This window comes from Bufo gargarizans, chromosome 3 (assembly GCF_014858855.1).
Source record: "Bufo gargarizans isolate SCDJY-AF-19 chromosome 3, ASM1485885v1, whole genome shotgun sequence".
Lineage (NCBI taxonomy): Eukaryota > Metazoa > Chordata > Amphibia > Anura > Bufonidae > Bufo > Bufo gargarizans.
Window position 1 is genome coordinate 458,758,731 of NC_058082.1, and position 14,447 is coordinate 458,773,177.

At 47.4% G+C, this 14,447-nt stretch overlaps 1 protein-coding gene across 3 annotated transcripts in view; it reads right to left on the reverse strand.

The window, feature by feature from the left end:
• The window catches only part of USP9X (ubiquitin specific peptidase 9 X-linked), a 161,511-nt gene that overhangs the window by 35,781 nt on the left and 111,283 nt on the right, over positions 1–14,447 (reverse strand). For all 3 annotated transcript variants that reach the window (XM_044283617.1, XM_044283614.1, XM_044283615.1), the window contains exons 23-28: positions 12,751–13,026; positions 11,381–11,497; positions 11,173–11,298; positions 10,784–10,950; positions 9,032–9,140; positions 7,450–7,596 (exon numbers count right to left, since the gene is read on the reverse strand). In XM_044283617.1, the coding sequence (XP_044139552.1) occupies positions 7,450–7,596; positions 9,032–9,140; positions 10,784–10,950; positions 11,173–11,298; positions 11,381–11,497; positions 12,751–13,026 (942 nt within the window). The remainder of the gene's footprint in view (positions 1–7,449; positions 7,597–9,031; positions 9,141–10,783; positions 10,951–11,172; positions 11,299–11,380; positions 11,498–12,750; positions 13,027–14,447) is intronic.

Below are 14,447 nucleotides of genomic sequence, written 5' to 3' on the forward strand. Positions count from 1 at the left end.
AGACGCCGCCAGCCCCCTGCGCGGACCCTCCGGAATCACAAACAGAGAATCCGAGCGTCGAAAGGGTCTGGTCACATCCAGGTAGATCCTGAGAGCCCGAACAACATCCAGACGGTGAAGCTCCCGCTCCCGGGGGTGCGACGGGGACGGACACAGAGAAGGAAGGACAATGTCCTCATTCAGGTGAAAGGCGGACACCACCTTCGGAAGAAATTCCGGAACAGGGCGGAGAACCACCTTGTCCTGGTGAAAAACCAAGAAGGGCTCCACGCAAGAAAGAGCCGCCAACTCAGACACACGCCGAAGAGACGTGATAGCGACGAGAAAGAAAACTTTGCAAGACAACAAGCGAGGGGAAACCTTGCGCAGAGGCTCGAAAGGGGAAGATTGGAGAGCCGCCAACACAACGTTGAGATCCCAAGCAGGAACAGGAGGGCGATAGGGGGGAGCACAGTGAGCAACCCCCTGAAGAAAGGTCTTAACCGGACCGAGCGGAGCCAGTGGACGCTGAAAAAGGACCGAAAGAGCCGAAATCTGACCCTTCAGGGTACTGAGACCCAAGCCCAGAACCAGACCAGATTGCAAAAAGGATAAAACCGTAGGAAGGGAAAACCTCAGAGGGGGAGTCCCCAAGGCCTCACAGAAAGCCAAATAGGCCCGCCAGGTACGATAATAAATCCTGGCCGAGGCCGGTTTTCGTGCACGAATCATGGTACGGACCACGTCAGCCGAAAACCCCCGCCGCGTCAGGACCGCGGTTTCAATAGCCACGCCGTCAAACGTAGCGACCCTAAATGCTGGTGGAAGATCGGCCCCTGAGAGAGGAGGTCTTCTCTGAGAGGCAGAGGCAAGGGAGCGTCTGCCAGAAGCAACATAAGGTCGGCGTACCACGGACGACGCGGCCAGTCCGGGGCGATTAGGATTGCTGGCGTGCCTTCCGCCGCAATCTTCCGAAGGACACGCGGAAGAAGAGGCAGGGGCGGAAACACGTAGAGGAGCGAAAACTCCGTCCAGGGGAGGACGAGCGCGTCCGCGCCGTAAGCGTCCGGATCTTTGGCCCTGGCCACGTAGATGGGAAGTTTGTAGTTGAATCTGGAGGCCATGAGATCCACGTCCGGACGACCCCAACGGAGACAAAGAGACTCGAAGACGTCGGGGTGCAGAGACCACTCCCCCGGGTCGATCGTCGTCCGACTGAGGAAATCCGCCGCCCAATTGTCCACCCCCGGAATGTAAATGGCCGAAAGGGCCGGAACATGAACCTCCGCCCAGCGAAGGATCAGAGACACCTCCCTCATCGCCGCCGTGCTGCGAGTGCCCCCCTGGTGATTTATGTACGCCACAGCCGTGGCATTGTCCGACTGGACCCGAACAGGGCGACCCTGAAGCAACGAAGTCCAGTGTCGGAGCGAGAAGAGGATGGCCCTCAGCTCCAGAACATTGATCGGCAGTCTGGACTCCGACGGAGACCAAGTGCCCTGGACGGACCGAGGAGGAAACACTCCCCCCCAACCCCGCAGACTGGCATCGGTGGTAATCACCAGCCAAGTCATTGGCAGGAAAGACTTCCCCTGAAGAGGGGCCCGCAGCCACCAGAGGAGAGAGGAACGAACCTGGGGGGAAAGGGGAAAATGCCGATCCAGACTCTCCTGGGACTTGTCCCAAGCGGACAGAATGGCCGTCTGAAAGATGCGGGAGTGGTACTGCGCATAAGGAATCGCCTCGAAGCAGGACACCATCTGACCCAGGACCCGCATGCTGAACCGGAAAGAAGGACGGCGGTGGGACAGAAGGCTCCGAACCGACCGATGGAGGAGCAGGCGCTTCTCCAACGGAAGTCGAACCACCGCTGAATCGGTATCCAGCAGCATCCCCAGAAAGACCAATTGCCGGGAAGGAACAAGAGAGGATTTGGGCAGGTTGATAACCCAACCGAACCGGCGCAAGGTCTGCAGCGAGAGATCCACGCTGGCTGAAGTCAGTGACAGAGAAGGCGCCTTGATTAGGAGGTCGTCTAGATATGGAAGCAGAAAAACTCCCCTGGAACGAAGTAAGGCGAGGACCGGGGCCAGGACCTTCGTGAAAACACGAGGGGCCGTCGCCAGCCCGAAGGGAAGGGCAACGAACTGGTAGTGTTCGGACCCCACTGCAAAACGCAGAAAGCACTGATGACACCGTGCGATTGGAATGTGAAGGTAGGCGTCTTGGATGTCGATGGAGGCCAGGAACTCCCCCTGTTCCAGAGAGGCCACCACCGACCTGAGAGACTCCATCCGGAAACGCTGAAGACGAAGGAAGCGGTTCAGCCGTTTTAGATCCAGAATGGGTCGCACCGAACCCTCCTTCTTGGGGACCACAAAAAGGTTCGAATAGAACCCCTTGAACCTGTCTCCCATAGGAACCGGGGTGATGACTCCTTTGTCTAGAAGAGTCTGAACGGCAGCAAAGAAATCGGCCGCCCCTCGGGAATCCCGGGGAACCCGAGAGCGAAAGAACCGAACTGGGGGAAGGGACGCAAGCTCGAGTTTGTACCCGGAAGACACAACCTCGAGAGCCCAGGTGTCGGAGACGTGCGCCTGCCAGAAGTCCCTGAACAGGAGGAGACGTCCCCCCACCCGGGTGGGTGGGGGCGCACCTTCAGGCGGGGGGCTGCTTGGTCGCGGGAGCGCGAGCAGGTTGAGATTTGCGCCAGGAGGGCTGGGTCCGAAAAAAGGGTTTCTTACGCCTGTCCTGGACAGGGTTAGCGGACGGACCAGAGGCGGAGCGAGGAGCGGAAGCCCTACGAGAAGACCTGAAACGGGAGAAGGTGGGACGACCACGAGTGGAGCTCCTAGCCTTGGATTGGGGAAGATGGGTACTCTTCCCCCCCGTGGCTTCCGAGATGATTTCATCCAAACGGGTTCCGAATAAACGAGCACCAGAGAAAGGAAGGCTAGTAAGAGACCGCTTTGACGCGGCGTCCGCCGACCAAACCTTTAACCAAAGCTCTCTCCTAGCCGACACGGCCAGAGCAGACGAACGGGCAATAAGAGCCCCTGCATCCAGGGATGCTTCACATACAAATTTTCCAGCCTGAACGATAAGTTGAGCCAGGGCACGGAGGTCTTGAATAGGGACGTCAGATTCAAGCTCCAGATCCAGCTGAGATGCCCATTCTGAAACCGCTTTACCCGCCCAAGCGGAAGCAAAGACTGGCCTAAGCGCGGATCCGGAGGCCGAAAATATACCCTTTGTAAGGGCCTCTATACGGCGATCTTCAGTGGATTGTAAGGAAGAACCATCTGCGACGGGAATAGCCGTGCTCTTGGACAAACGGGCCACAGGGGGGTCGACCTTAGGAGGAGACGCCCAGTTTGTGATGCAATCCGCCGGAAACGGATAACAAACATCTAACTTTTTTGGCGGGGTAAACCGTGCATCAGGACAGGCCCAGGCCTTAGAAACCACTGACGAAAAGTCAGCATGGAGGGGAAAAACCGCAGAAGCCTGCTTCTGGCGAAAAAAGGAAACACTGGTTTTCTCAGGATCAGGAGGATCATCGCGAATTTTAAAGGTATCACGGATACTGTTTATAAGGTGGCCCACAGCGGAAGCCAGCTTTGAAGGCAGCGCCGAATCCATATCCCAATCGGAATCAACCAGCTCCCCTTCAGAGGGCAAATCCTGCAAGGAGGAAGGGCCCGACTGAGAACGCACCCTTGGGGGGGATACCGAAGCATCCGAGGATGACCGGTGATCCGCCCTAGACCGCTTCTGGGATTGGCGGGCTCTAGAGGAATCGCCTGCAGAGAGAGACTCAGACGGGTCGGCCAGGACAGCGGACCCGGAGGGCCCAGCAGGGGAATCATCCGGCTGCGATAAGGGCAACACATCTGCAAGTCGGCCCACAACGCTAGTGAGACTAACCACAGCCTGGGAGAGGGATCTAGCCCAGTCAGGGGGATCCAAGAGGCCAGGGGGTGACACAACAGATGGCGGACCCTGCGATGGGTCTTTGCAAAGCGAGCAATGCGGGTCAGACTGCCCTTGAGGAAAGGGCGCCTTACATGCGGTGCAGGTATGATACCAAGGTCCCACCGGCACTAAGGGGTCAGACATGTTGGTAGGAGCAAGGAAAAAAACCCGAGTCCAGGCCAGGGGGCTACAGTGAGGAAGGGTCAACAGTCCTACCAGGTCACAGAAGGAAGGAAGCTGAACGGCAGCGGCAGCAGCAGAAGAACGGCGGTGTGCAATCAAAGCAATGGTCCGTCCTGCAGTGAGCTCCCAGAAGCACGCAGGCACGAGAGTGGGCGGGACCAAAGAGGCGCGGGAAGAAAGGCGTCCGGCCCCTGAATGAAGACCAAGCCAGCGCTGGGCCGGTCCGAAACTCCGCCCCCCAACGAAAAAAATTATCGCGCGCGCGCGCGATTCAAATGCCGCGCCTAACCATTACAGGTCTCCCCAATGGCCCCCGCCGCAGCGGAAGCGAGGTAGGAAGCCCAAAGAGAAGGACCGGGTGTCGGCGTCCTGCCATGCAACGGCACAGCGGTCGCATACCCGGCCGCCCTCAAACAAGTCTCCCCCATGAGCGCCGCTCAGCTCTCCTGGGACTTGTCCCAGACTGTACAAAACAGGGCGCCAGGCCGCCGAATCGCGCCAACAGAACGCTAAACGAGGCCATCAGTAAAGGGGAGACCGGAGAGGAGAGGGGAGGGAGGGAGGGGGAGGGGAGCGGAACGGCTGCACTAGCCACCTCACCTGCGACGTCTTCACCCTCTAGTCCATCCAGCTGGGACGCCCCTTCAGCCACTGGCACAGAGTGACAGTAGCTGGAGAGGGGCTTGCAGGTGGGCGACCCAGTGCTGGCGGGATGCAGGGGAGCATGAGCTGCCCTGGTCCTCCTTTTCTTCTGTGGGGGAGGCAGCAGGGCGGATAACCGGCCCTGGTGCAGCTCAACCCCGGGAAAACAGAGAAGTCTACTGCGACTCTGTTGTCCCTGTGGAAATATCCAAGTGAAAAAAGTAAAATAAAAAATTAAAAACTCTAAAATCTTCACAAGACAACTCTGCAGTGCAGAGAGTGTCTTGCCTCCTTGACACTAAGCAAAAAACTGGAAGTCTCTCTCTCCAGGCTGAGGGTATAGCTGCTGGAGGAGGGGCTTAACAGTCTTTTACTTAGTGTCACGCCTCCTATGGAGATAAGCTATACCCAAGAGTTCCTGTGTCCCCCAAGGAATTGGGCGAGAAAAAGGGGATAATATTGGAGAAATTCTCTGTTGGGAATCTTTATATTGCCTAGTTTGATATCAAGCCAATAATTTATAAGTTTTGTTGCAATACTATCCCATATCTGAGATTGGTGATCATTTTGGGCAGAGCAAGGGCTTGAATCTGTCATTTTCTTGATTGAGTTTTTCGCATAATCCATTGATTGTATATCTCTCACAATTTTAAAGCCGCATTACATAATATTCTTGTGTTGGTTGAGTAGTGTTTTGTTGGCATCATATAGTGGCAAATGCTGGGTATGCATATTATTGAAATTTACGTTGATGAATTTTTGATTGTATTTTAAACTATTGTATAATCAACCATTTATATTTTTGCGTAGACGCTTGTACCCTGTTTTACTGATTGCACAAAATAATCAGGTTCTCAATGGAACTCTTTTTGAGATGTTTATGTCCATCTTGCGGATCAATATCATTTGCATAATTTTTCATTTGATCCGTTTATATTATTATAGCATTTGCTTTATATACCCAACAGGGCATACGCCTTTAAATGTTTTGCGGGATGAGGTGACTGTTTTATTGATACCATTTTGTGGGACATATGCCTTTTTGATCGCTTGGTGTTGCACTTTTTGTGATGCAAGGAGACAAAAATTGCTTTTTTTTTACACTTTTTTTAATTTTATTTTTAATGGTGTTTATCGGACAGGGTGGATCATGTGATATATTTATAGAGTCGGTCATTACAGACGCGGCAACATCTAATTTTAGTTAGTTTCGGTTTTTTCTATTTTTTTTTATAAAATAAGGGGAAAGGGGCGTTTTTTCTTTTTTACTTTATTGATTTTATTAAAAACTTTTTTTTCTTTACTTTATTTATGATGTTCCCAATACATTTGTAGTGTATGATAGTGTATGACTGGATCCCCTCGGCACCCGTAGAAGGCAGTTCCCAATGCAGTGCAAGGCATTGGGCAGCCTCTGCACGGCATCGGGCTGACTTGAGACACATCGGGTCCCCGCCACAGCAGCTCGGGGAATCTATGCGATCACTCACCCGACACAAACCCCTTCTATGTCGAGGTCAGCGCGGACCGCGGCATAGAAGGGGTTAATCCGCCGACTTCGGCTTTTACATCGATGCCAGTGGATACAGCAGGGGCTCGGCTACCACGGACTGCCGCACCCCTGCAGTGCAGTGATCGCACGTGCACCGCTCTGGGAACGCAGTAGTTCCCATGACTCACAGGTCAGGAAGGGGTTAAAGTGTAACTGCCGTTTTATTTTTATTTGTGTAATGTATAGGGACAGTATGGTAACCATTTTGCGATATACTATAATTAGTGAAATCATACATTTCTATTAAAAAATAACTAAAAATAGCTCTAAAATAGGCAAATTTTGAGCCTTAGCAACACTCCTCTGTCTTCTGTTTACATAACAGTCAATGTTGAGCAAGTCTCCACTGTTATGGAAACAGAAGACAAAGGAGCGTTGCTAAGGCTAAAAATGGGCCACTTTAGAGCTATTTATTAGAAATGTACGATTTCAGCAATTAAAGTAAAATACAAAAATGGTCAGTATCACTGCCCCTACACAAATAAAAATAGAATAGAATAGTAGTTACGCTTTAACAGCTTTTAGAAAGCTGCAGACACAATGGACAGGAGGGAACCTCATTGACTTCTATTGGAGAGTTATCTAGACATGTGCTGTGACCTGTGCAGAGGTCATTGTACAAGGAAAGAATAGATGAGCTTTGACAATCACCTATTGTGAATGGTGGATCCTGTGGTATCTGTACAGAGGTGATATCATTACAGGCAGGATTAGAATGACAGATAAGAAGGTAACTGCAGTAAATGAATCTGTACAAACCAAAAAGTGGTGTGCATTAGGCCTGGGGGTCAGTGAGAAAACTGTAGGACTATATGGTTTCTGTTTAAATAGATATTAACATGAAAAATTAAACAAACTTTTTTTTTTTTTAAAACATGTTAAACATAAAAACGTGATTTAAACCCTACGTCATTTTTTGATGACACATTCCCTTTAAGTCCCAAAAACAAGAGGATCAGTTGTTAGATTGCTGGCCGTTCCCACCACCTACAGTCTACTGTGCAGACAGAGGCTTCAAATAGACCTCCGCTACATTTTTATCTTGAAATTTTTAAAAACAAGTTTCAAAATATCACACAAAAAAATAAAATCAGATTCAAGTCACATGAGACGTCTACCCTTATCCTTTTAAGCCAATCAATTTCATTGTTTAGGAGAACTTCTGCATTGGGGATGTTAATGTTGCTATTGTAGGCATAATTCAGGAGGTGCCTCAGAAGGGTGAAATAATCCCCAGAATGTTTGGCTCGTTCTCTCGCTGTACTCTGAAAATGAAACAAAAAAAAAACATTTAGTCCTTTATTGATTGGCGTTTCAAAATACTTCAATGTTAAACATGATTTTAAAAAAAGAAGACACGTCCCCTGTTTTTTTTCCTCTCATATATATTGCAAAAATGTTGTTTTAAAGAGATACTCTGGTTAAGACAAGTTATCCCCTATCTACTGGATAGCAGATACTGATGGATCAGACGTAGGCTGACTGCCGTAGATAGCCAAGTGCTGTACTGTGCCATCTTAGGCAGTCCTGTAAAGATTAACGGATCTGCAGTTTACACGACCCAATCACACCGACAGGGCCAGGTGTGATGACGTGTTAATTAAAATGGAGAGGGAGCAGCAGTTGCAGACAGAGGTGAGCCTCTAGATGTAATGGTAACGCTCCCGTTGCTCTCAGAGTCTCATTTGCATACATTAAAACATGATGAACATGGGACCAACACAGACGCCTTCAGCTGCCAAGTGTATGTGTAATAGGTCAGACAGTTTCATAGGTACAAATCTGCTGACAGGTTCCCTTTATTGGGGTTCTCTGGGTTCAGGGCTGAACCTGGCTATAAGCTGTTAGTTTTTCCTTGACTACATATTAGTGGAGCATTTCCTTGCTCCGATGCTCTCCCTTGTCACGCTGCATCACAAGGCTGTTTGTTTTGTGCCAGTGATTTACCGGGCTTCGTATCACTATGCGAAGTGGAGACTTCTGCCTTGCAGTGAGCCTGTTAACATCATCGGCACAGATGGGTGGTCTACAGGAGGCCGTTTTGGAGGCTTCGCATAGTACCCACCTCCAAAACAGCCTCCGGCAGCGCAAGACGCCATCCATCTGTGCCGGTGATGTCACCGCATTCCCTATGAGGCGGAAGTCTCTGCTTAGCATAGTGATGCAAAGACTGGTATGTCACCAGCACAAAAACACAGCCTTGTGATGCAGCGTGACAAGTGGAAGCATTGTGCAAGGAAATGCTCCACTGATATGTAGTCTAATAAAGAACAGCTTATATCCAGGTTCAACCCCTTTAAGACTGTAACCAATTTGACCACCATTTTACAGCTCACATCATCTACATCAAACATGACCTTTTAACACATGACATTTTATGCGGCATACTGTTGGACACCATTAAAAACGTTTCACAAGTTTGGAGACATACAAAGAAAGATTTATCAAACTGGTGTAAAGTAGAACTAACTTAGTTGCCCATAGCAACCAGATTCCACCTTTCATTTTCTAAAGGAGCTGTGGAAAATGAAAGGTGGAATCTGATTGGTTGCTAAGGGCAACTAAGCCAGTTCTACTTTACCCCAGTTTGATAAATCTCCCCCAAAGCTTGGTGTTGGGTAGTGTTTTTTGAAGGTGAAGTTTGGACAAACATAAAATATCTCCAATAATACACTCTTAAACATGTGAAGAAGGGCTTACCCCTAGTACTGTAAAGAGCAGCGTGATGAAGAAAATTAGAGGTCTCTGCCCCATGCAGCACCTAGTAGCCATAAGAAAGAACTGTTCCTGTGCCATTTGTCTCACAAGTCTGCAAAACAAAAGGATATTTGCCTGAACAAACACAGTCATGGACAAAGACTCCTATTACAACGTCTGTCAATAATGGACTGGGAATTTTAGACACATTTGAACTAATAAAAGCATAGGTACCTATAGGAGGTTTTCTTCTCATTGCAGACACCCTTCCTGGGTGCAAGCAGCACCATCTTTAGTGCAGAGAATACAGACATGGGGGAGATTCATCATAACTGGTGTAAAGGAAAACTGGCTTTGTTGCCCATATAAACCAAGCCAATTTTTCTTAACACCAGTTTTGATAAATCTCTCCATTCTATTTAAAGGGGTTGTCTGGCCAGTACAACAGTCTCTCCGTGCAATAATTGAGACTCTCAGAAATGCAGGGACAGACTGACATCTGGTCCACCCAAAAGAGCCTGCATGATTTGGAGCGTCAGAGTGCAGGTCACGGTACAACAGGAGGACCAAACGTTCAGAAACATTTTTAAAAATGGTACAACAACATTTTCTCGCTTGCTTGTACCTGTCACTTCAGAACAAGCTGCTGTATGCGTATGCATGAGCGATAGCACAATATCTCACCATTACAGGACTTGTATCTGGAATTTCCCTCCTTTGCAGGGCACATCTATAATCCTCAGTTGTTTCTGAGAGGGTGGGTGGGGGCTAGCTGCTCATCATGTCTGCCCATAGCATACACACGAACAAAGCAAATTCTGCTTCCTAATTCACCCTCACCACATTATAGGGAAGTCATGAGCAGTCTTCAGTCTGTCTCGTTCCTGCTGCTCATTGCTCCTCACTGATCCCCACAGGACTTATATGGGATGATGTAACCTGATCCTTCTGTGAGCAGGCTGCCTGTCTGGGTAACAAGACATATCCAACACAGAATTTAGGGCCAGATTTATCATATTTGTATGCCAGCTTTCTGCCGTGAAAAGGTCGCAAACTGCGAGGTTCTTTTTTCAACGCCATGTGCAAAGTTTTCTCCGCAGTCCTCACCACTTTCCCGAAAAGGGAGCATGACAAGGACAGAGAGAGGGCAAGGCTGGAAGCCCCGCTACATTTATCTCCTACGCCACTTTTCCTGGCTGGAATAGATTATAGTTGAAGCACATGGACTGCCAGATGCTGCACCCAACTTATGACAAGGCATTTGTCTGCATCTGGCAGCGCACCTGGGTATCATAGCCCAGCATATGCCACTGGTCTAAGGTGAATCTCCTCCTCAGAGTTGATTTTTTTATGTTATCAGCTCCTCGACCTCACATTTTTCTCTAAGATAAGATAAATATTACAAAGTTTCTTATATTTGCCTGTACTATTGAAATAACAGTAACCATTTAAAAGGAAGAGTTATGGGGAGGTGACATCTGTGCGTAAACCCTTTCATGTAAACCAAAGTAAAAACTATTTTACAGTAGAAGGGTTTCTACCTATTAAATTATGAAAGGGAAAAAAACTTCTAGAGTACTTGAAAGGATAAAGACCGGCAGCAGTGTACACATTTAAATTTGTGTCTGGGCTCGAACAGTTACACATCTAAAAACCATAAAAAATTTCTAAAAAAAAATAATAATAATCCTAATCTATGTAAAATTCAGATCAAAATCCTTTGCAACAGAATTAAAATAAAGGGAAATAACTCACTTGCTTTGACAATGTAGCAGCAAGTCAATAATAAAGGTCTGCCATGCTTTCTCTTTGCTGAGAGCTTCCAGTGCTGTTGGTATCAAAGCAAAGCACAAGGTCATCGCTTCAAGAGCCTCACAACAAACTTGTTCATCTTCTGGGTCGGGCTCATTACCAGCATTGGTCTGTGAAATAAAGATGGTGAAATGTAAATCTGCAGAGCTATATAAATAGGGGTCCATACACACAGCGTAGCACAATGAAATCATATCTGATCATTCAGATAATTAAGTTGGAGACACCAGTTCTGCAAGGCAAGCTGTTTCAAAATATTTTTTTTTTCAGACACTTTAGACAAAAATAATAGGTTGGCAAAAAAAGTTCTGGATAAAACGCATCTCTGTTACCTTCTCATAAATTTTGCTTATCTCCTCATTGGCGGAAAACACCAGCTGAACAGATCCACAGCCAGATGCCCAGATTACTTTTTGTATTGCTCGAATGACACAAATATCGGGGATGTATTTAGAAGCCTAAAATAAACGTGGAATTCAAGCTGTTAATTACAAGTTTGAGTGAATCGGGTCTCCAAAATCATAACGGAAGAACGCTTACTTCATCAGATATTTGTTGTGCCAGGCGTATTGCTACGTTTCTTAACATACATTCTGATGTAGGGTTAGGAATGTTCTGGAGGGCATTTTGTAGCACCACTGCTTGATCATGGGTAGCCTGAAGTAAAAGAATTTATGAATCACATAATTAGTGTTACATTTACTATTAATAACTTCACCCGAAATCCACATTGTAGCAGACAAATGATTTTTACACATTAGTGCAACTTTTTTTTTGTCTGCAATCATTTCTTTGTTCATTTTAGACACATGCTGGCAAGCATCTTAGCACATGTCTTGCTGGCATAGATTTCATTTTCCGGTCTTTAGGACAAAGATGAGCCCAAACTCAGTAAGAGGCTTCCACCTCTCAAATTCTCAAAAGAAAACCTTAAACTACAGTTAAAGACTAGTGTATGCAATGCAAATCTTACAAAATCTTGCCCTGTGTGTCTAAGATGCTGCTGACTTCACTAGTTCTCGCGTTTCCGAACAGCTTCATTCACTGTACAGATTTCTCCTTCTATAGATCATGAGGGATCGTATATGCTGATTGATTTCCTCCATCTCACCCTGCCATCTGTGCTAACCTCCCTATACATAAAGACACCTAGCCTGTGCGATCTCTTCCCTCCCTCCTGAGGAATTGGCAGCTTTCCATCCTTCTCAACACATTGATCTGCCATGTAGAACCTGAGAGAAAGCTGCTCAATTTTCACCAAATTCATCTGGGAACATGTCACCATGGGTATAGGTCCTTCCACATTCTAGATCCCCCTCAGAACGTTCACTTAATGTTTAGTGTCAGTAGTTTCACATGCTCAATAGCTCTGTCCCACTGCTTGGGATCCTTGTAAAAGGTCATTGGGGCGATTCCTTCTATTGTACAGGAGTCAATTTTAATTGATGCACTAGAAGCAGATTTTTCTAACCAGCACTGGCCAAATTATCTGGTTATACTGAGAAGAACTCAATACAATATCTAGGGGCGCCATAGGTGCAATTTTTAGAGTTGGGCCACTTACAAATGGTCAGTAGTTGGCATCAGTATTTGTAAGCACAAAACCAGGAGTGGAATCAGCAGGAAAATATATGATTGATATATTTCGGCCTCTTCTCTTTTTTGGACCCACTACTGGTTTCCAAATACAGACCATGTGAAAGTGGGCAGAAGTAGATTTTCATTTAATAATTCAAACTGAAAAACATTTGTATGTTACATGATCTAAAAGGTTAAATTAACCTTTGCTCGTGGGAAGAGGAGTCCACTTAACAGAATATAAGAAAATATACTTTGCATATCATTAAGTCAAACATTTCTGTTCACAACAAAAATATATAATAAAGCTGCTCAAAATATTATCAACCTACTGGTGACACAGGATTGGATCCTTCAACAGGCTGGCACGCTTCAGCAACAGCTCGCACATGTCCATAACCAATCGCAGTAAGCAAAAGTTTGGCGACTTTCAGTGAATTGTGATAAGCACTCCTCCGCGTTTCCATGTCAGCATTTGGCAGAAAGTTATTCCGTGTAAGCATGCTCAACACAAGAGGCAAACCACCACTTTTGAGGAAATTATATTGAAAGTCACTAGCATCTTCTCCCAAGGGTGCATTGGCAGGCATTAACAAGGCATAAACAACCTAGAAATCAGAAACATACAACCACATCAAAAGGGGGCATTCACACAACCGTATGTACTTAGTGGTCCACAATATATGGGTGCTGTCCATGTGACGTGCGCATTTTTTTTGTGGACCCATTGACTAACGGGTCCTTGGTCTGCATTTGCGGCCAATAGGACATGTTGTATCTTTTGCAGAATGGACACAGTGTGCTTTCCGAATCCATGTGTCTTTTCAGCAGAAGATGTAACACATCCTATTCACAGACCTACTAAAGTTGATGGGTACGTATCTTGTGGATTAGCGTTTTGCAGACCGCGTTTTGCAGACTGTCCTGGTTTAAAAAAATAAATAAAAAATGAGGCAGTTAAAGGGGTTGGCCACCAATGACAATATTTATTAAGTCTCATATTAAAGAACACTTAAAAAAAAAACCAGAATGAGTAAAAATAAATCATATAAATTTTTATTAGTATACCACTTGGCCACACTGGCATTGTAGTCTTCTCTCTGGTGGCCACGTGTGTGCTGGACTGCAATAATCAGGGAGTGAAGTTTGGGCATGCCTCGCCCCCACAGTGTTAAAGGGACTCTGTCACCAGTTTCTAACCCCCACTTTTAAAAATATTGTTCTGTCCATGGAGCCCTTGTGATTACTATTGTGGAGTTATAAGCTAAAACTGCTGGCTTGTTTTGTTAAAAAAAAAAAAAGTTTTATCTAACCTGTCAGTCATATTGTTAAGGTGCCCAGGGCGTTGCTCATGGCCTGAAGATGCCGCCCGCCGCCGCTGGTGCCCAGCTCCTCCTCTGCTCTCGTCAGCGCCGCCTGAAAATACTTAGATACGCCTCCGGCTCTCCCTCTCTCCCCCCTCCTTCTTTTCTAAGATCCCGCGCGTGCGCACAGGCCTGTGCCTGATGCGCCCGTGCGGACTTTTCCGTTCAGCCTCATTGAGCGAAGTGCGCATGCGCGGGCACTTCGCTCAACCTCCCGATAACGCGAACACTGCCGCACGTGCGGGATCTTAGAAAAGAAGGAGGGGGGAGTGATGGAGAGCCGGAGGCGTATCTAAGTATTTTCAGGCGGCGCCGACGAGAGCAGAGGAGGAGCTGGGCACCAACGGCGGTCGGGCGGCATCTTCAGGCCATGAGCAACGCCCTGGGCACCTTAACAATATGACTGACAGGTTAGATAAAACGTTTTTTTTTTAACAAAACGAGCCAGCAGATTTAGCTTATAAGACCACAATAGTAATCACAAGGGCTCCATGGACAGAACAATATTTTTAAAAGTGGGGCTTATAAACTGGTGACAGAGTCCCTTTAAAAGGGGTATTCCCATCTTAGACAATGGGGGCATATCTCTAGGATATGCCCCCATTGTCTGATAGGTGCGGGTCCCACCACTGGGACCCGCACCTATATCGAGAACGGAGCAGGGA